Below are 20,451 nucleotides of genomic sequence, written 5' to 3' on the forward strand. Positions count from 1 at the left end.
GAATGGAGTTTTCTATACTTTGTATGGTCAGTATACATAGGATTATCCATTTATGTGGCAAATATAAAAACACCGCCTACACATTTTCATGGCTGACATTTTAGTTACTGCAAGAGTAAGATTGTCTGGTTTTATGTGTGGTAATAATGATGTGATAATGTTATCACCCACATGTCTTTAGCTACAAAGAGAAACCATCATAAATAGAACGGAAAAATACAATAAAAGTTTGATCAATGATATGCATACATCTACCCAACTATAGTAGAGACCCAAAAATATACCTTTTTATTTACAAATGTTCATGACTTACATAATAGCTGGTGAAAACGCATGTTATATATACGGAAAAACTGCTAAACAGTAAGCTGTGGCCAGAAAAAATAAACATTTTTAAAAGTGAACAGATCCACAATGGGTGAATAAATGTTTCTAATCCAACATACCACACTGCAGTGCTTTGTTTTTATGAAGTTTCTAAAAAATGCAATGCGATTGAAACATCAAAATATTAATCATATCACATTAAAAGACTGATTAAAAAAAACAATTTTTTAACTGATTTCTACTAGGAGGATATGATAAAAGTAAAGACCAATGTTAGTGTTAGATAGATAACAATGTCATAAATGTGATTTATATGCTATTGCTAACCGCAAATAAAAAGAAAAGAAAAAAAAGACTGATAAAAAAAGGCAATGTGTGGCAAAGTTCTACATTTTGCCACTTCCCAAAAATGGGCCACCCATCCTCAAGCAGATTATATAGATCAGCGGTTCTCAACCTGTAGGTCGGGACCCCTTTGGGGGTCAAACCTTTCACAGGGGTCGCCCTGATGGTCTTAGGAATAATTTTATGGTTGAGAGTAACCACAACATGAGGAACTGTATTAAAGGGTCACGGCATTAGGAAGATTGAGACCTACTGATATAGATAGTAACCAAAAGCTTAACAGATATGAAACCTATAGTTCAAGGGTGCCCAAGAGGTAGAACTCGGTCTAACAGTAGATCACTTTAAAGTTTCTGGTAGACCACAAGGTGGGATGCCATCTTGCCATCCCCCCCCCCCCCCCCCAACATACCAGAGCTTTTGACTGCAGCCGTACTGCTGTGTTGGCACTTGTATAATGTTATGGGGCATTAAATGTTAATTTGCCACTGCATTTATATATTCCAATGTGTATTTAGGTATTAAATATCAAGAGTGATACTTTTCCTAAATGACATACGTTGTGCTAATTTTATTAATGTAGATCTCATGAAGGAGAAGAGTAGATCACAGGGTGACAAACTCTGGGTACCCCTGCTATAGTTCATTCATGCAGTTGCTATCAGGGACAAGCTAGAACGCCTGTCATTAGCAAAGCTGCAGCCTACCTTTGCTTATACTACTTCTTTATTTGGGTTTGTGGAGTGTAACAAAATTGTCTAAGAACCTATTTAGTTTCTGTTGAAATTGCAGCTAGGTTTGCAGCAGTCTCATATAACAAAATGAATTTTTATAGTTCTTTTGATTATACTGTATCTGTATACTCAAATTATATCATTTGCTTGTTTACAAAGCTATCAGCTAGTACATATGCAGCCGTCCTCTTGTGTTGCGAGTCGCAGTAGGTTGCCTGCAGAGAACGCAAGGTAGCAGGACTGTAGCATATTTAACAGTGTTAAGGCTAGGCTATAAATAAAGCTATATCACTGTAGCCAGGGAGAACATAGCGCATGCGCAGTGCGTATAGCGGTAGCAACGTCTGGGCGTGTGAAACAAGGAGGTCAAAGTGAACGTCAGGAGGCTGCTCATTTATCTGCGCCTGCGCATTTCCTTCCTGTCTTTGCACTTGGAGGTCGTTTGAGTCAATTGTGTCTCCGGCTCTGAGCTCGTGTTTCTCTTTCGGCTTCACCATGTTCTCTCGCATCGCTAGACCAGCTTCTCATGGGCTCATCCGGGGTCTTTCCACCACAGCACAGGTACCATGAGGCAGAAGGAGAGTGATTGTGGCAGAGCAAGGGGGTATAGTCGGGACCGCTGTAGGACCATAGATTTGCCAATGAAGCATTGAATCTTAAGTACTACCCACTAGGAAGGGGTTCTGAGTAGTCGTCCTGTACTTAGGCACTGTCAGTTTCTAAGCTGCTGCTATTTTCTTTCATTATATGGCTGAGAATTTGATATAAGTATGGTGGCTATGGTGGGCCTTCAGTTGCGCAGCCCTTATTGCATCTGCGGTAATAAGCGCTTAGTGCGCATTAAAGACAAGTATTGGTCTCTGTACCTTAAGTTGGGGAGCTGAAGGTTACTCTGATTTTGTTTTTTCTTGACCTGCAACAAATATCAATAAATGCATACATCAGGAATGCCTTGTATTTAACCCCCTGACTTAGGCTACATCTACAAGCTTCCACTTAAACCCTTAACATTTTGCACCCCCAGTGATTTAGCCTTTCCTTGTCCTTAAAAAGGAATGGTGGGAGTAATGCTGCAAGATAATCACTAGATAAAACTTGACATGTGCTATCTACACATATTGGGTCTTTGAATAATCCAGGTTGTCATTGTAAAATGAGAAATGTGACTTTTCTAAAAGAAGAATAATGCATATATGCCCTACTAAATAAACATAAAGCACTGCCTTGTGTGGGGAAACAAGCACTTAACTGGTTTCGAAGCAATTATTTAACCATTATCTAAAAGTAAATGTCAAAGCCTATTCTAAATGCCTTTTATTATTAATTTTATTGTTTTATCAAAATTTTCCAACCCACCCAGGAACAACGTTACCCCAGCAGGGTGTCAGCCTTTGTGGGGTTGCAGCACTCGTCATATTGGTCACTTTATATAATGGGTTTTAAATAACTGTGCATTATATAGCAGCTACTGATGTAACTGTGTAAAAATGTTGAGAACATTTCTACTTTAGGAAGATACCTTTGATGGCAGCACCCCTTGCCTTACCTTGACCATAGTCATGATAAATGGTCATTTCAGCTTTGATATTGAAAGTGATTTTCTAACAGTGCATCTAGGAGGTAGTTTTGGCTCAAAAATGCCAGCTTTGATGGTAAATTAATCAAAAACTTGTCAGATTATAGGTAGGTGCTGGAACACTGGTATTCCTAGCTGAAATACCACGCAACAAAAGCAGAAGAGAATATGTATGGCCTTTCACACTTGTGTATCGATGGGTTATCCGTATATGCTATAAAAGCTCCATAAATAAGGTATAATATACTGTCTTGAGTGGTCTGACTCTCACAATAAGGCACGCAGAGAAACATTTTGGTGGTAATTGTCAAATTATGTTAGCAGTGAGTTGTGATGCTCATACCTGGTTCCACATTAACTTTTAGTGTATGGCTCATTTTATTTGGAGTTTCTATGCTGTTCAGTCTAATGGATCAGTTTCCGAGCTTGCTAAAGCTCGACAGGTTTTCACCTTGGACTGTCCTAGGATTCCATCAGCTCTTAGTCAGTATCAACATAATCTGGTCTTCTTGATGCCTTTTCTTGTTGCATGGAAGCATTAACAGGGTCCTGTTCTCTTATTTTTATTCTATCAGTGATTTTTGGCTGATCAGTCATCTCTCACAAAGATCTGGCCTATAGAATGAGGCATACCAAGATACAGCATATCTTTCCTGTACGTTACTTTATATGAATAGGTGCCAATGCAGTTTGTAATGGAGCAAATTAATACATACATATGCAGGTAAACAAAGTAATCAGTATTGTTCTCCCAAGGGCGTAAAAATCAAATGTGCATTGAACAAATATGTCTGTGCACAATACAGTGTCCTTATTTTATATAGAGAGGAGCTTATGGTGCACTTGCAGTGTAGTGTTACACACACACACACACACTACAGAGAGGGAAAAGTGTATTTTCTGTTTGCTCTGTAGGGCACCTTCCTAGATTTCTAGGGCAAAGTCGAGTGTTACATTATAATAAATCATTCGGGGGTTTTATTGATTTATTTAAGCAAGCTATCAGTAAACTTATCAATACAAGGACTTTTATCATAGAGTAATGTACAGTAAAGTTGATATGCAAAGTATAAAACGTTAACCTTTCTTCTGCCCACCCCTCCTTTTGTTTGTCGTCTTGCAGTAATCTTTACTTTTATAATGACTAAAGTAGGTCTGAGGTACTGATCAATAAATGCAACTTGTGCATGATAAATTACCTGTTTAACTAGTGTATCACACCTAAAACATGCCCACAAGAAGTTTGGCAGTACATGTCTGAAATTAATATGTTGTAGGTAAGCCATTTAAGATTGGATGAAAAGCCGTATATGGATTTACAAACACTGCTTCCTGCCTGTCCAAAGTCAGCAATTAACGATGAGTAATTTGCAGGTAAAAACCTCTTTGCTTATCCAGGCATACAATGGCAAAGAGCAGGGAAGATTTGTATGGTCTGTGGTGATATGTACATACTTAGTAGCTTCAGCCCTGTGTAGCAAAACTGTACTATGATTGAAAGTAGTATGTACATCCTGTGCATTTTAGTAAAAGATTTATATATAGCCGTTGGGGGGGGGGGGGGATAGTCAACTTATTTTTTCTTAAACTGCAGGTTTTTTTTTTTTTTTGGTTTTTTTTTAATAACTTAGTAAATTATAACACAGTGTGAAATTCAGCTTTTTAACTGCGGCCAAAACCATTTTGCTACATTCAAACATGTCTCTGGGTCAAGCAACAAACTGTGGCAAGGGACTGATATGAATGATGTATAATCTTTAGAAAATGCTCTGCAAATGTGATGGCACTGTATAAAAGGTGATACTGTAATAATGGTGATATCTTTATGCCTCTGGCAGCAGCTATAGTAAGCATTTACTGGACAAAGTGCAGTCACAGGCTGTCCTTCCCAGTGTACCAATCACCTTGACATTTATCTGGCCAGTGTTCCATGGTACTAATTTTGAAAACTGACATGTTCATGAGTAGGCATATAAAGCCTACTTGCTAGTTATTTCTAATGTTAATAAAAGTGACTTAAAACTGCAGGTTAGACTATACAAGGCTTATTAAGGATCTTATACAAACTTTATGCTTTGAGCACTTAGGATGATATCAAGATACACCATAACTACACTATGAAGAGGCAAAATTATGATTTCATCCTTCGAGTTAGAACCAGCAAATAATACAAAAAGGAGACCAGTTTCAAATTGTCTCCAAATAGTATTCACTGCATCATACCAAAAGCTAATGTAAAGATGAACAACCCTTTATAAAGTAAAGTTAAATAAAGTCCGGTTGAGATCTTGAATTGCGATCTTACATTAATCTTGCCAGATTATGTAACATCAACTACAAAATGCAATACGTGAATTGTAGTATGCTTTTCTAATCACCAATAAAATGTTTACTAAAAAACGTTAATGCTGAATTGTCTTTCCTACAACCATTGTAATTGTAACGTGTATGGCCAGCTTAAGATCTAGCAAGCGGTTGGTGGGGATTTATTACTGCTTATGTGCCGGTGGGATGGCACACGCTGCGCAGGCGATTTCGGCAAATCTCCGAAAATGCCTCGCGAGGCAACTTCGGCAATCTACCGAAATCGCCTACGCAGCGTGTGCCATCCCACCGGCGACTTACATTTTCGCCGCTGGGATGGTAGTTCGGGGAAATTAGTCGCCCGTGACAAGGGAGATTTGTCACGGCGACTAATCTCCCTATGTGCCAAAGCCCTAAAGAAATATATATTAGATGTAGAGAAAACTAGAACACTGACTGACTTATATTTTGTGAAATCTGTACCAACGGCACACTGCTGCTAGTAGCTCAGGCACTGGTTAGAAAATCCTGTTTTTTAAACCGCACACCTTTTTGTGTTTCTATTTGGTATTGGCAATTTAAAAGTTGTTTATACGTGTCTTAATATATTAATAGATGTGCCCTTTAGGTTACCCTCTCTTATTATAGCACTACTGCAAGGGTTTGGTCCATCTGCCCTTGAGGCACTAATCGCTTCAGACTTCTTACTGAAATCTCTTAAAAGGATGCCGTTAAATGAAAAAAAGCGGGTGGGGTTTTTTTTTTTTGCCCCTGTAAAATGCAATCTTGTGTGAAACAGTATATTTCATAAATGTGTATTTTGTACTGAATTTTTGTCATTGAATGGGAAGGAAACTTTTCAGCTAGATGTCTGTCAGATTTTACCATGCAAGCTGAGCATCTGGTATGACTGTGACAGTGTGTTACTGATATTTAAAACTGTAGGCATATGCCACCTTCTAAGATATTGGGTCATATTCAAGACAGCAAATAACATTTTCATCCAAATTGCCTCAGTTGGCCTCAGGGATGGGTAACGTGGGGGACACTTTTTTTTTTTTTGCTTGGTATTCACTATGACTGATAACAGCTTTTGCCAGTTTTAATATGACTAAAAGCAATAAACTAGCCAGTCTGTGCGGTGATACTAGTGGCTGTCATTATAGTTATGGTATATAGTGATCATTGTTTAAAATTAAAGGAATCTTCACAGGTTGGTAACTTCAATGAAAAGAATGGCGTTGATATTCCCAGCAATTTAATCAAAATACCCGATAAGATCAATCCTGAAAATACCGCTGAAGATAATAAAATATTATTGTTTCCTTAGGCCAATGCCAGGGTGGCAGTGCTTGGTGCTTCAGGAGGAATTGGGCAGCCATTATCCCTGCTGCTAAAGAACAGTCCTTTGATTAGCAACCTTACTTTGTATGATATTGCCCACACACCAGGTGTAGCAGCTGATCTGAGCCACATTGAGACCAGAGCGAAGGTTACAGGTAAAGTTAGACAGAGTTTTCATTTGTTTTATTTTTCTTTAATTGCCTGGGGCTTATATTTCACTTAATGTAACAAGTTGAGTGCCAGGCTCAGATTCAAGGCTAAAATAATGCATGCTAGTTGTCTGACATAAATTAATTCATACAAAGTATTTAAGCCTGGAAATAGGAAAGACATGCTACCCATTTTTTAACAAAGAAGAGACTTGAGGTTTGTCAAACCCAGTATCTTATGCCTGAGGCTTTTCTGAATGTTGGCACGTTAGGCTCTGGATGTGCAAGGTAGAAGCTTTTTCAAACTATTGTCTCTTGTAGTATTCGTTTAAACTGTCTTTTGCAACAGTGTGACATGGAGAATTTTAATTGCTGCAGCATCAGCCATTGTTACCTTTTACTCTTAAAATTGTTTACGTTTCTAGTGAAACCATCAACAGAACAAACATTAAGCTTGTGTGTTGTCTACAGGTTATCTTGGAGCAGAGCAGCTTCCAGAAAGTCTTAAAGGTGCTGATGTTGTTGTTATACCAGCTGGTGTGCCAAGGAAACCAGGTAATGCTTTTTTGCCTCCTGAGATGTTTCAAAAAATGTTAATTGCTACCAATAGTTTGCCTATTCCAGTCACTAGGTGGGTACAGTACATGTTCAAGTAAGTACCCATGAGTGGTTGGTAATGAATTTGCAATTTCTTGATTCCCTTGCTTTCCATACCACAACAATGTGTGCGTTAAATGCATAGACCTATTGTGTTTGCATTTTGGACTCCATCTCTCTAAAGGCCTGCAGACAAGAATGTAGTGGGTTGCAGTAGAGTAATATTCCTAGAATTGCACCTCAGATGTGTTAACCACTCATGGGTTCATACCCTAAAGCAGTGCAATGCAATAGAATACCAACTAACATGCTTAAAACCATGGATAGAAAGTGAATGTCCCATTCAATATTATAGCAAAAATCACTTAATGTAGGTTTGTAATTGGGGTAATTGTGCAAAGATTTAAAAATTTTAGTGCATTTTTAGTATGTTTTTCATTAAAATAAATCCTCTATCCATCTTTGTTCTGAAAGGCTTACTTTAAGGCAAATAGCCATTTCCCAATTATTTTTTTTTACTAACTGTATGTAACTGCTCAGTATAACTCTTTGCCGTTAGGCTCCCAAGCAAATATCCCAGTCCATTTCTTTTCCCCAGGTGTCCCTTGTGGAGGCTTGGGCTGGGCACATGCACAGAAAAGTAATTCTTTGAAGCTAATTGTGTACTACACTTGTGCCCACACAAAGCTGCCCTAAGGGGATAGCTGGTAAGAAAAGATGTGTTTTCACCATTTCATTTTGGAAGAGGCTCACAGGCCCAGCATAAAAGATTGGCAATTGTGGTTGTGGCTAGTCCTGTAATACAAATTATCTTATTTTGTTATTTACAGGACAGTTAGGTAAATTTTTGCTTTTATGGGTTTTTTTTTTTTTTCTTCAACAGGTATGACCCGTGACGACTTATTTACTACTAATGCATCCATTGTGGCCACCCTGACTGAAGCATGTGCAAAACATTGCCCAGAAGCCATGATCTGCATTATTTCCAACCCTGTGAGTGATTCAGTTATGATAATGTATTTTCATTTTAGCAACTTACAGAGCACTGTAAAATTGCCTGCCAATACATATCTGATATTGGAATTATGCTACTGATAAAATGTCCCATGCAGACCAAGCACAGTATCCAACCAGTCTTCCTAGAGGCCAAATGGACACACAATACATGTGGTTTCTTCTCTATTGTTCTGTTCCTTTTGGCCAACAACCCCAAATGGCCATAACAGAAGGAAGCTTCTCTTCACTTCCTTATCTGCTGATGCTCCATATACTGGCAGGTACTGGGCATTGGCAAATTAGATTTTCAAATCATGAACTGACTGATCGGGATTCACGGGCTGCAAACTTGAGACTGTCAGCAGAGTAAAATAAGTGAGGCACAGTTGTAACATACCACAACCAAAACAGCAGCCACTTGAACGGTCCCTCCCACTCGGTTTACTGTACCTCTGACTCCGGGTACCCAAAATTGCTTCTGACTTCACAGCTTTGGTATTTACTCACCTGATTACCTCAGGCTGGTGCTCCTGCCCCAGGGCTCTTATCAGCAAGCACCACAGAACGATCCTCTTCTTCCACTTCAGCTATCTTTACTATCCTCTGGCTGATACATTCTGAATTTATCAGAATTTTACTTGCTGCTTCATGAATAAAGGTCTATTTGCATGTCAATGGCTGTGTAACCCTTACTGTCACTAACTCAAGAAAGTGGATTAGGTTTTGGCCTCCAAAACCCTGTGTCCAGTAGCATCACGTGTACATTTTTTCCTGAAACTTTCTTTGTTTTGGTGTGTGTGTGCAGGTAAATTCGACCATCCCAATCACATCAGAAGTGTTTAAAAAACATGGTGTTTACAACCCCAACCACATTTTTGGTGTGACTACTTTGGATATTGTAAGAGCCAATACCTTTGTTGCTGAGCTCAAGGTATGTATGAATCTGGTTTGCCTTTAATCTGACAGTAAACACTCATTAAAAACTGAAAAACTAAACAAAAAAAAAAAAAAGTAGTAGTATAAAAATAACCAAGCCAACTGTTTGTTTTAAAAATGCATTGCCCACCTAGGATATAGGGATATGCCGGACATGCCCCATCCTAACCCTGACCCAACTCCCTTTCTCTGTCGTAGAGGGGCAAGCACTCCTACAGGCATGTTACCAATGAGGGAAACATTAAGGGGGAGGGGGGTGGGAAGGGACCTTTAAAGGTCAACTACAGCAGAATTGTATTTGATTGCAGTGTACAAGAATTCCAGTGCTGGAGTAATATTGCCTCTGTAGACGACAAAACTTAAGTAGCTGTACTTTTCTACAGCACTGCCCAAAAAAGTAAGTCGCCGGCTGGATGGCAGACACGGCGGCGCGATTTCCCGAAATCGCCCTGCCGCGTCTGCCATCCCACCGGCAACTTACATTGTCGCCGATGGGATGGCAGGGGAAGGCAACTCGGGGAGATTAGTCGCCCGCGAACAGAGAGTTTTGCCGCGGGCGACTAATCTCCCCGTGTGCCAGAGCCCTTAATGCCTGTAGCTCAGTGAAATATCTGAGCATACTGGCCTTATTTTAGCGGCACATAGGGTGTAGCTGTTTTTATTTTAGGTCTGTGTTTTTGTGAACCATTAATTGCTGGTTCCCAGGTGGAATTCAAATATAAAGCATATACAGTAAACCTTTTGAGTTTTCTTACCTTTCACAGAGTAGCTGTGACTGAACATCTTCGAATATAGGATTTAGCATAAACTGGTGGGCTGTGCTGTAGGATAAACTGGAATGGGAGTGTCCACTAATCTAAAGTCTTGCAGTGCCCTGCCCGTTGCTCATTGATGTGACTGGAGAGAAAAAGACTTAGTGATAAGTAAACAGGTCTCTACAGTTAAACTGGCCATTCAAGTACCATTAATATTGTACAAGATATACCATGTGTTATGCATATCGGGTATCTTGACAGGTTTGAACATTTTACTTACTGATTCACCATATTGGCGAGGACATTAGCAGATGAAGTAAAAAGTAGTGGTATCTCTTCTACACTTTGTACTCTTTGTGCATGTTTGTGCTCTTTGCACGTATGTATGTATGTATGTATGTATGTATATAACTTTATTTATAAAGCGCCACAAGGGTACGCAGCGATGTACAATTTTACAATATACAAAATTACACACAGGGAGGATAAGTGTTATAATAAATACAATAAACAAGTATAACTACACAGGGAGTAAGTGCCATGTGGTATGAGACACCGTAGGAAGGAGGTCCCTGCCCTGTAGAGCTTACAATCTAAGTTCTAATTATCAGAACAGCAGAAAGGTGACCATGTGTGACTTGGTATCCAGTATATAGATTGATTTCTCAACTAGCCCATGGTACGTGAGTGGTGCCACCCAAACATAGCATTAAAAGGACACTTTCTGTGTCACTTGAATAGGGAAAGAATCCAAAGGTGGGAGCCTGGGATGTTTTAGCTACAGTCAAACTGACTTTTTCAGTAAGTTTACAGAATGTTTGTGTTTTGTTTTTAACCTTCATATAGGGGTTAGACCCAGCACGTGTGAATGTGCCCGTGGTTGGTGGACATGCTGGCAAAACAATTATTCCCCTTATTTCTCAGGTAAGTACTTGATGTAACTCTATGGAGTTGTTAGTCGGTGCTATATTAATGGTTACCAATTAACATGTACTACATCAAAAATAGAATAGGCCTCCAAAATTGGTATATAAACTGTTGGGACCCTTAATGGGGTTAAGAAATTTGTATTTGTTAAACCCCCTGCTCTGTAAAGCTGGCCCAGGGTAGCTTAAAGGAATGCTATGTCATCAGCCGTTTCTCCCCTGGCACAAATGCCACTTCATGTCAGTGTGGCATTAAAGTGATTGTGCCCTTCTCAGCACATATTAGAGCTGGGGGTATATTAATTTGCTTATGCCACATAAGTTTTTTAACTTGTCTGTATTTAAGTGTTTATTATCAAATCTGGGGTTCTTAATTTTATTGTAACTTAAGTATCTCTGATCTTGTTACATAGAGCACACCAAAAGTAGAGTTTCCCCAAGACCAGCTGGAAGCACTGATTCCTCGAATTCAAGACGCTGGGACAGAGGTTGTCAAGGCTAAAGCAGGAGCAGGTCTGCTACAAATAGAATACTTTTAATACTAATACATGAAAACTATTAATACTTGCAATGCATTGTTGGTGAAGGAAGGCGACTTAAAGGAACTGCATGTTATAAACTAAAAATTAAAGGTGTTACCCAGAACCTGTTTTCTTTTGCATGATGACTTATGAGGGTGCTTCCGTGACATTGTTTCAAGCATTAGAACATGCATTGCAGAGAATATAAACAGCCAGATGGATACTGTTTTTATTAGCAATTACATCTACACAATATTTTACAGTATAATTTACATTTCAGTTGTTTAAAAGTTGCTTAGAATTGAATTTTTATTTCATTAAGGAAGTTTTGTGTGGTCAATGTCACACGGGAGTCACCCGCAGTAGTGAAGATTTATCACGGGCCACTAATCTCCCTGATATGCCATCCCACTGGCAAAGTAAATCGCCGGTGGGATGGCAAACATATTGCTTCGGATTTATATCTTAAATGATTACAAATTTATCAGATTATCATGAGTCTATGCTTAAATATTGCTCTTTTACTTTGTACAGCTGTTTTGTGGTGTTCTGTGTGTCACTTGCTGATCCCCTGACAGGAAAAAAACTTAAGTTCTAATTGGGAGTAAAAGACACATTCTAACAATTCCATGGCTGATGTAATTAGTATGTGTGCGCGCCCTTGTGTTTGTGTTAATCTTTCTATATTGGATTATCCAGTGGTACATACTTTTTCCCTAAAATGCTTTGTATGAGTTTGTACACAGCATGTCTATAAAATGTCTATACATTTCAATCATTCTTTATAGAATAGTATAGCTAAGTTAGTACTTGAGAGGACACACACATACTTGAGCAAGCAACCTTGTTTCTTATATTTGGATAGCTAATTCTTTTAGTTTCTTTGGTGTACGTTTCTCCCACACATAATGCCCAAACTCTGTAAGCCTTTTTTTGTGACATTTTCTTCAAAACACCAATGTTGGATGTCAGGCTTACATTTAAAGCGCCAGAGGTCATGTTTGTGCATGTTTCCTCTTTTCCAGGATCCGCTACTCTTTCAATGGCTTATGCTGGTGCCCGGTTTGTCTTCTCACTCCTGGATGCCATGAATGGAAAAGAGGGTGTAATTGAGTGCTCGTTTGTCAGGTCTGAGGAAACTGAGAGCCCATACTTCTCAACTCCACTCCTGCTGGGGGTATGTAAAACTTCCTCCCTATACATAAATTATACTGTTTCACTTACCCCCTTACATAGTAACATTACCCATGATTTATTTATTTGCAAAGATTTTATCAAACATTGGTATTGAGAAGTGTTTAACCTTAGCTTAGCTTTTTAGCAGGGCCCTGGAATGCCCTGCTACATCTATTATGAATATCTCAAAGGTGCATATTTATCAGTGGACGTAAACAGATTTTGCTAAAGTTTACAACAGGAAAAGTTCCAAACTTGTGTAGGATTTGTTGGGGTTTATTTATCAAAGTGTAAACTTCTCTACATGAAGAGAAATTATATGAGTAAATGAGTTTTAAAACTTAGTGTCAAAGTTAGATCTTCACCCTTTGATAAATATTTGCTCTGTTTATGCATTAGTAGAGAGATGTTTGAATTTTTCTTTCCTTCCAAAGTTCTATTGTCATGACCAAAGGTCTGTATTCACTTGTGTAAGATTTTTAAGGGTGTTTCTATCAAGGGTCAAAAGAGTTTAGCCGTTGACAAATACTCCTCCTAAAATCCTACCCTAGTAAATAAAAATCTTTATTCTGATCTGTAGCACCCTTTTCCTTAACTGTGAAAAATATGCCTCTGCTAATGCAAATAAAGTGAAAAATTCTTTTATGCTAGTGTTTGTCTGATAAGGGCATATTAATAAATCCTGTGGCCTTTATTTCTGTGTATAGAGTATGCACCCAGTATGCTTCAGTTAGTAGTATATGCAGTTTATAATATGTGACACTTTGGAATGTTTTGTAACAGAAAAATGGCATTGAGAAGAATCTGGGACTAGGCAAGCTGACTGCTTTTGAAGAGAAACTAGTTTCAGAAGCCATGGGAGAACTAAAAGCCTCCATTAAAAAGGGTGAAGATTTCATCAAGAGCCGGAAGTGAAAAGCCTAATCCGGGTGAAGACTCTGCTTCCCTAATTTATTGAAGCATTATGACACTTTAGAAAGATTGTACTTGTTATATGCTGTGAAGTTGTCTATTCTGGTGAAGGAGGGATCTGCTTCATTACATTGACTTGGTTCTCTCCTCCAACATTAGAAAGACTTCTTCATAGCATACAAAACAAAACTGCTTGATGGCACTTACAACTAATATGTTCACAACATCCAAATCCCACCGTGATTCTTTCCAAGAATTAAATACCATATTTTTCTTTATGCCTCTCTGGATTTTATTTCACTTGTTTGTATGGTGTTTTTTTTTTTTTTTTTTTCTTCCGCTCAAAGCACATGAACATCCTTTTTAAAAACTGTTTTACTTGACCAAAGGAATTTTCCACCTTCTTACAAACCTCTTAATTCTCTTGTTTAATGAATAACGCCACATACACTGAATATTTATGGAACATCACAGTTAAGAGTTTTGTAACAATCACTGGTATTTTAAAACAACTATTTTGGGCTTTTTATGCTTTAAAAATATTGAACAAAATTTCTGTAATACTGAATACTTCAAACAATCACAATAGTAAATGAGGTTACAGAATACATTACATTTAGGTAACATTGGCTGGGAACAGTATATAAAGAATATATTTGGGAATAAATATGGCATCAAGCTTCGTTAAAAAAAAAGGGGGGGAGACGGATTTCCAGTCCTCTGACTACAATTGCTAGGGGTGGGGATTACAAAACTACAGCTCTAGCCTTTATTTAACATATCCAGAAAGTGTGTACATGTATAAATTAACTATATTGTGCATAAAAGAATCTGTAATTGCTTGAAATGGGATGGGCAGTAGCGTAGCTGCTTGAATACAGGGTTGAGACGGAGTGCTTTGCCTTCTAAGATTCCCTGTTCTTCCAGAAGTAAAGTGCTGCAAACTGTCCAGTGTACCATATTCCTGATCAATCTCTGGGACGATAATCTGCAGGTAATTGGAAAATGCCATTGCTGTAGAATTTTTTCTCTGCAGAATGCAAAATTCATTTTAATGTTACAATTTTTGAGTACTTAATGAATCTAGCATTATTTTAGTTCAATTAAAATAAGTGTCCATTTAAGCACATGTGGGCAGAGTTTTTTTTTTGTCACAGATATCAGCCAGGAATAATAAATTGTTGAGCAATAAGACTCTTATGTTCACTTACATGGGTGCAAATGTACATTAGTATTGTATCCCATAACAACAACAACCACTTTCATTTTTCTAAGTGTATAAAAGTAGTAATTCCTGTCATTTGTAGGGTGTTGGTGGGCATTTATAAACAAACATACCTGTTATGGGATATTAACTCAGCTTTTTTTTTTTTTTTTTTTTTTTTTATTGCTGAATGGATAAAAATGTGGATGCATATTTAATACAGAGGTTTGAAGTAGTAGTAACCACTCATACTTTGTTCTGTCTGTTGTGACTAGTGTTTTGAGGTGGGTTTTTGTGTTTTTTTTTTTTTTAACCTGCACTTTGTATTGTTTAACACTAGATGGTGGCATTGCTGTATAGAGTCACTTTAGGGGACTTCACTTTGCTACGCATGTTGTGTATGTTTTCTATTTAATAGTTTAATACTAGTAATTACTACACTAAGTACATTTTCCTTCTACAGTGCTCATCGCGGGTACTTCTACTTCATACAATGGGTAGCATTCCCCTAAAATAGTGTGTTGCTTATGAGTTTTGACCAACCTACTTAACATGTAATATGTTTTTTGTGCTACAAAGTCACCAGCTGTATGCTGACTTCATTACATATGCTTGGCTTACGCTTGCTACCTATTAAAAAGTGTTTATTGATGGTCATATAGAGACTAATAAGGGGGTGTGATGGGGGAGCTATGGTGAAGGGGGTAGTAGACTCGTTCAAACAGGTGGGTAACTGGGAGGGCCAAAAGCGTAAATCAAGCACATTTTTAAGATTGCCTTGGCAGTGTTGGCTAGTCCTGTGAAATAATGTCCATGTGTCAAGCCTACCTGTACCTCATGTCCAGGTGCAAGAACCTGCTTTACCTAAACAAAAATTTTGTTTAGTCTTGCATTGTAAAATAATAACTGTAGTGGACTCTGGACCTTTAGCCTGCATACTCCAAATCCCACAATTTCCTACACACGTGATGTCAATAAGGAAAGGAACATCACAGAGTGCAATGCAGTGTGGGTTATGTAGTTCCTGCATGCTGTCTGTAAGCTGTGCAGAAGTTATTACAAATTGTAACATCAATGTTTTAGCCCCTTCTTCCCTGTCAGGCTTTCAAATAATGCGGAAAGATGAGGACTGTTCTTGAGCTGGACTTTGGGATATTAAAATGGTATTTATTCATACTTTTTGAAGGAACAGATAAGTGATAGGTATATTAGAGGTTTCTGTGATGTGTGGGGCTCTTTAACAAATTTTGGTTTGCAAGCTGGATTTCCCCTTTAAAATACCTGCAGCAAGTGCTGGTAGCATATAGAACTTCCCTGTTGTGAGGAATATTCCTGTACAGTAGGTGATATAGCAACTTCTAGTTCAGTATAATTTTGTACATTGTCCGAAATATTTATACAGTCATTCAGATGGTCCAGGTCATTGGCAGCTGTCAGTGCTATCTGTGTCTGGTTTAAGAGCATGGAATTAAATGACATTTCTGGCAGCAAGCCACCAGCAGTAAACAATAAGCATATTTTCTAATACATACTGTGCATCACCTATTATTTAAATTGGCAGAACCTCCCAGTAAGACAAGATTACCTTGCCAGGAGTAGTGAAATTTAAATTAATGCAGTGCCCTGCAATGCTTTTGCTTTGTGTATAAATCTTTCATATATGCAGCATGGTAGCTGCAGTAGATGAGGGCTCACCATGTTATTACCTTATAAGCATCAAGACACAAGGAACAGTAGTTTTCTGCCTGAAAGCAATGCTCTTATTTTGCATCCATGTTTAGATATGACTTACTTCTTGTGTAACTGTTTATCAGTGCTAATGCATGGCAGAAGTTACCAAGAACCTTGTTCACTCAATCAACCAGGGCCGGGCTGGTCTATGAGCTAAATGTAGCTGTATTATGGATTATTTAAGTGTTAATATTCACTGATGTAGTAATCATGATCAATCAGAACTGCTTATATTTTGCTGTAGGAAATCTTGATTGAAGTTAATAGCTGTTGCTGTGGGTTACTGCACTGAGGCAAACTTGCCCAGTGCTAGTAAATGAGCTCCAATGTTGCAGCAGCGGTGCCACCAGTTTTAAACCTCCTGTGGACTAGACAAATGTGTAGGGTTGCATGTGCGTGTCTTTAGATAGGATGGCTGATATTATCTGATTAGTTGGTTTTGATGTCCAGTAGTTTAACTGTGTGTCAGCCCCACTGGGAAAAAAATATTATTTTGAGTTGGCCCGAACCGTGCTACTATGTTAAAGGTAGGACAGGGGCCAGGGAAGGGGGACTAGAATACTGCAGTCTGGTCCCCGCCTGTGACCACATTGTTTGCTGTATAGGTAGTTATGCCACTGTTGATTGCATTGTATCTCATGTACAGCATGAGGCCATAACCTGGATATATGACATTAATCTCTGATACATTCCCCTTAAGGCTCCACTGCACAGTGGTAAGTTTTGCACAGGCTCAATGCTGCAATAATAGATATGCACAAATAATCATGCTTATAAATACACTTACTGCTTACAAAACCCTTCATACAGCAAATTAATTTATTCCATAACTATACTACTGGGGTTGACAAGTGTATCCATTCTATTCTATCCATATACCCTTATCACCTGCTTCTTGGTTTGTTCCATGGATCACAGGAACTATTTTTCACTCCATTGAAGATTTGTCAGCCCTTCAGGATTATATTGTCTGGCATAGATATGTTCCCACTGACTCCCCTTGCCCCACCAGTCCCCCCCCCCCAAAGTTCTGACTAAATGTCGTGGATGCAATACTGCAATATGCTCTAAACAAATGAATTGCATGAATAAAGTGTATTTGAAAACCTGTTTTGGTTTTTGTGTCAAATGTATGGCAGTGTTCAGCTGGCCATACACTGAAAGATCGGTTGATTTGGGATAGGTTACCAAATGTGTGGATGTTTCCCCAATATGGCCACAATCAGATTGGTTCAGTTGTTTGATCCAAGGGCTAATTGAGCAAATCACACAGAACAGAATGTAGGCCATTGGGACAATGCACCAATGTGGTCCTTGCCAACAAGATTTTAAAGGTTGCCCAATAGACAGCTGGCAGATTTTGGGCCAGATATTGGTCAGGTAGGCCTGTCTGGGGACCCCATCTGCAGGATGATAAGCTGCTGGCTCGGTCCATCAGCAGTTTATTGGCCCCCTTTTAGTTTTCACTCATATATCTGATGCACAAGGCTCAGCAAAGAACGTTTCTATTATACTTGTTAGCACAGTGTAGCCAATGTTTGTTCATATAAAAGTGATCAACTTGCTTTAACTCTTCCCTAACCATAGCATTCTAAGCAAGTCTGTGCTCTCTGTGAGGCAACATTTGTCTTGCTCTGAATAGACAGCATAACTAAACCTACAGGAATACATTTTTATAGTGGTGACCTTTTAGAGCATCATCCCCCTCCCCTAAAGCTGGCTGAGAGTTTTAGGTTGCATTTCCTGACCAAGCCAGCTGCTCCTGTACTGTGCTGGTTTTTTATTTCCCTGATATCTGCTTTAAGTAGGAGTCATGGTATAAATTTTATAGATATTATGACTAAATTAAATGTATGCATCAGAAGTTTGGTCTGTTTCCAGCCCTTTTAGTTCTTTACTCCTGGACATCTGTGTTGCAAAACCAGGTCCCAACATTCAAGGATGATTCTGGGATGTTCCTCTATATGATGGCTGTGCATCAGCTCTCTTAAGGTGGCCATTCATGGGCAGATCGGATCTTCACCCGATTTCCCCACCTACGGGTGGGCGATATCGGGTAGCAAGTAGCTTTAAAAAAAAAAAAAAAAAAAAAATCCGATTGTTTGGTCCTGGGGCCAAACGATCGGATTACATTTGCGGCCATGGGGCAGTCGGTTCGGGGACCACATCAACGAGCTGATGCGGTCCCCGATCTGACTGGATTTTCTAACCTGGCCGATTGATATCTGGCCAATTTCAGGCCAGATATCGGTCGGCCAGGCCCCTCGTTTCTGCCCCTACACGGGCCGATAAGCTGCCGAGTCGGTCCAAGGGACTGATATCGGCAGCTTCTATCGGCCCGTGTATGGGGGCCTTTAAAAGAGAATGAATCTCACCAGCAAATGGAAGAAGCTAATGGATCCAAGTAGAGAGAAAGAAATATACAGTATATTGGATTGAAAGAAACAGGTGAGTGGCTGCAGTAACACCATGTAGAGCTTGGATTTTCTCAATTAGGACATAGTGACTTCATATTATTGGAACATTGCCAAGTCTGTACAGCATGCTTAGGGAAAGTTTATGAAGATTTTCCTTACAGGATTCTATAAAGTTACTTGTTCTAAGCGACTTACTACTGGTTAAAATTTTAGCCAGGAATGACTGATAAAAGATGCACAATATTATACTATTATTCTCAGTATCAGAATATTGCAGTATAGCAGTTTGTAGAAAAGCTCTTAAAGTTATAATAAAAGTATAATGTAATTCTAACTCTTAACACAATATACTCTTCAATATACATTACTTTATGCATCAATAACTTTAAAGCTTACACTTGTATCCAGGATCAGCCAATACTCAAATGCCTTACATGTTTTTATTGCTTTTCAAGTCTGGTAATCACAGAATATGTAAAGCCAGGATAATAGCTGATCAGATTCCCAACTACAGACCAGTTTTGCCCTTTTTGGGGCTCATCAGTGTAGTGCAGGGTTTTCTGATCAGCTTAGGTAGAGCCAGGAGTGGGGATTCACGAACAAACTAAGAGGATTGAGGAGACCGCCTCATACGTATGCAAATAAGTCATAACAGGATTCTGGGAAGACATTCCTTAAGGCTCCTAGAAAAGTCCCATTTACATGGGCTATCCTGGCTTCTGCTTTAAACCCAGTGGGTGAGCTTTAGCCTATAGGATAAACCCATGTAAATGCCCCCATTTGTCACCTCTCAGGGTGGGGGCATCGTGGTGTGGTTGGTGAGACCCAATGACTGAACTAGGTCCTCTAGACATGTGCTTCTCTTTGCCTACCCATACATCATAAAGTAATGTTTTCCTAGGTTAACTAAGGGTTAAGCTAAGTTAGTGAGTAGTAGTGATTCTTACTGAGAATCTTCGTGGCAGTTTGTGGCAACATTCTATTGGAAATTTAGTTCGTTTAGGTCAGAAAGTTAAATTCTGCACTAGCGCTGTAACCCTTGGCCTGATGGGAGCACAAGGAGGGTGGGGTGGGAGAACTGGGGCGTGAGAGTGGGGGGAATAAGCAGACAGCATGCAATTTAACGGTGGGTAGTTCACTGATTAACTACAGAAAACATAATTGTTATTGTGCATATTGCTTCAATAAGCTACTTATGATTTGTGCATTGCATAGAATAGGTTAATGCTCTGTGTGTAGAGCATCCAATTACTTATATCCAAGTATTTCCAAGTACTTATATCACGGGATGGTTTTGTGCTATGTATGCAGAGCATTCAATAACTGCTTATGGCATAGGAGGGGTTAATGCTATGCTTGCAGTGTTGCTCCCGGCCCCCAGAGATTTGGCCATTGAGTACCCTGCAGCACTGATTCAGCACTTTCCTGTGAACAGGAAACCTTCCTAAGGTTAACAGTGACAGGAGGAGGGACTTAGACTGTTATTTATTAAGCTGACAAC

At 39.0% G+C, this 20,451-nt stretch overlaps 1 protein-coding gene across 1 annotated transcript; it reads left to right on the forward strand.

Moving 5' to 3' along the window:
* Positions 1-1,866: 1,866 nt before the first annotated feature.
* mdh2 (malate dehydrogenase 2) lies at positions 1,867-13,854 on the forward strand. The gene is made up of 9 exons (NM_001011412.1): positions 1,867-1,967; positions 6,617-6,785; positions 7,251-7,334; positions 8,260-8,369; positions 9,178-9,303; positions 10,910-10,987; positions 11,403-11,502; positions 12,536-12,687; positions 13,470-13,854. The coding sequence occupies exons 1-9, from the start codon at positions 1,902-1,904 to the stop codon at positions 13,599-13,601; spliced, it is 1,017 nt and encodes a 338-aa protein (NP_001011412.1). The 5' UTR covers positions 1,867-1,901; the 3' UTR covers positions 13,602-13,854.
* The last annotated feature ends 6,597 nt before the right edge of the window (positions 13,855-20,451 follow it).

This window comes from Xenopus tropicalis, chromosome 2, assembly GCF_000004195.4.
Source record: "Xenopus tropicalis strain Nigerian chromosome 2, UCB_Xtro_10.0, whole genome shotgun sequence".
Lineage (NCBI taxonomy): Eukaryota > Metazoa > Chordata > Amphibia > Anura > Pipidae > Xenopus > Xenopus tropicalis.

Coding starts and splice junctions, on each gene's coding strand:
- mdh2 (NM_001011412.1), top strand. CDS start 1,902: ATGTTCTCTCGCATCGCTAGACCAGCTTCTCATGGGCTCATCCGGGGT. Junction 1,968..6,616: donor GTCTTTCCACCACAGCACAG/GTACCATGAGGC, acceptor TTGTTTCCTTAG/GCCAATGCCAGGGTGGCAGT. Junction 8,370..9,177: donor TCTGCATTATTTCCAACCCT/GTGAGTGATTCA, acceptor GTGTGTGTGCAG/GTAAATTCGACCATCCCAAT.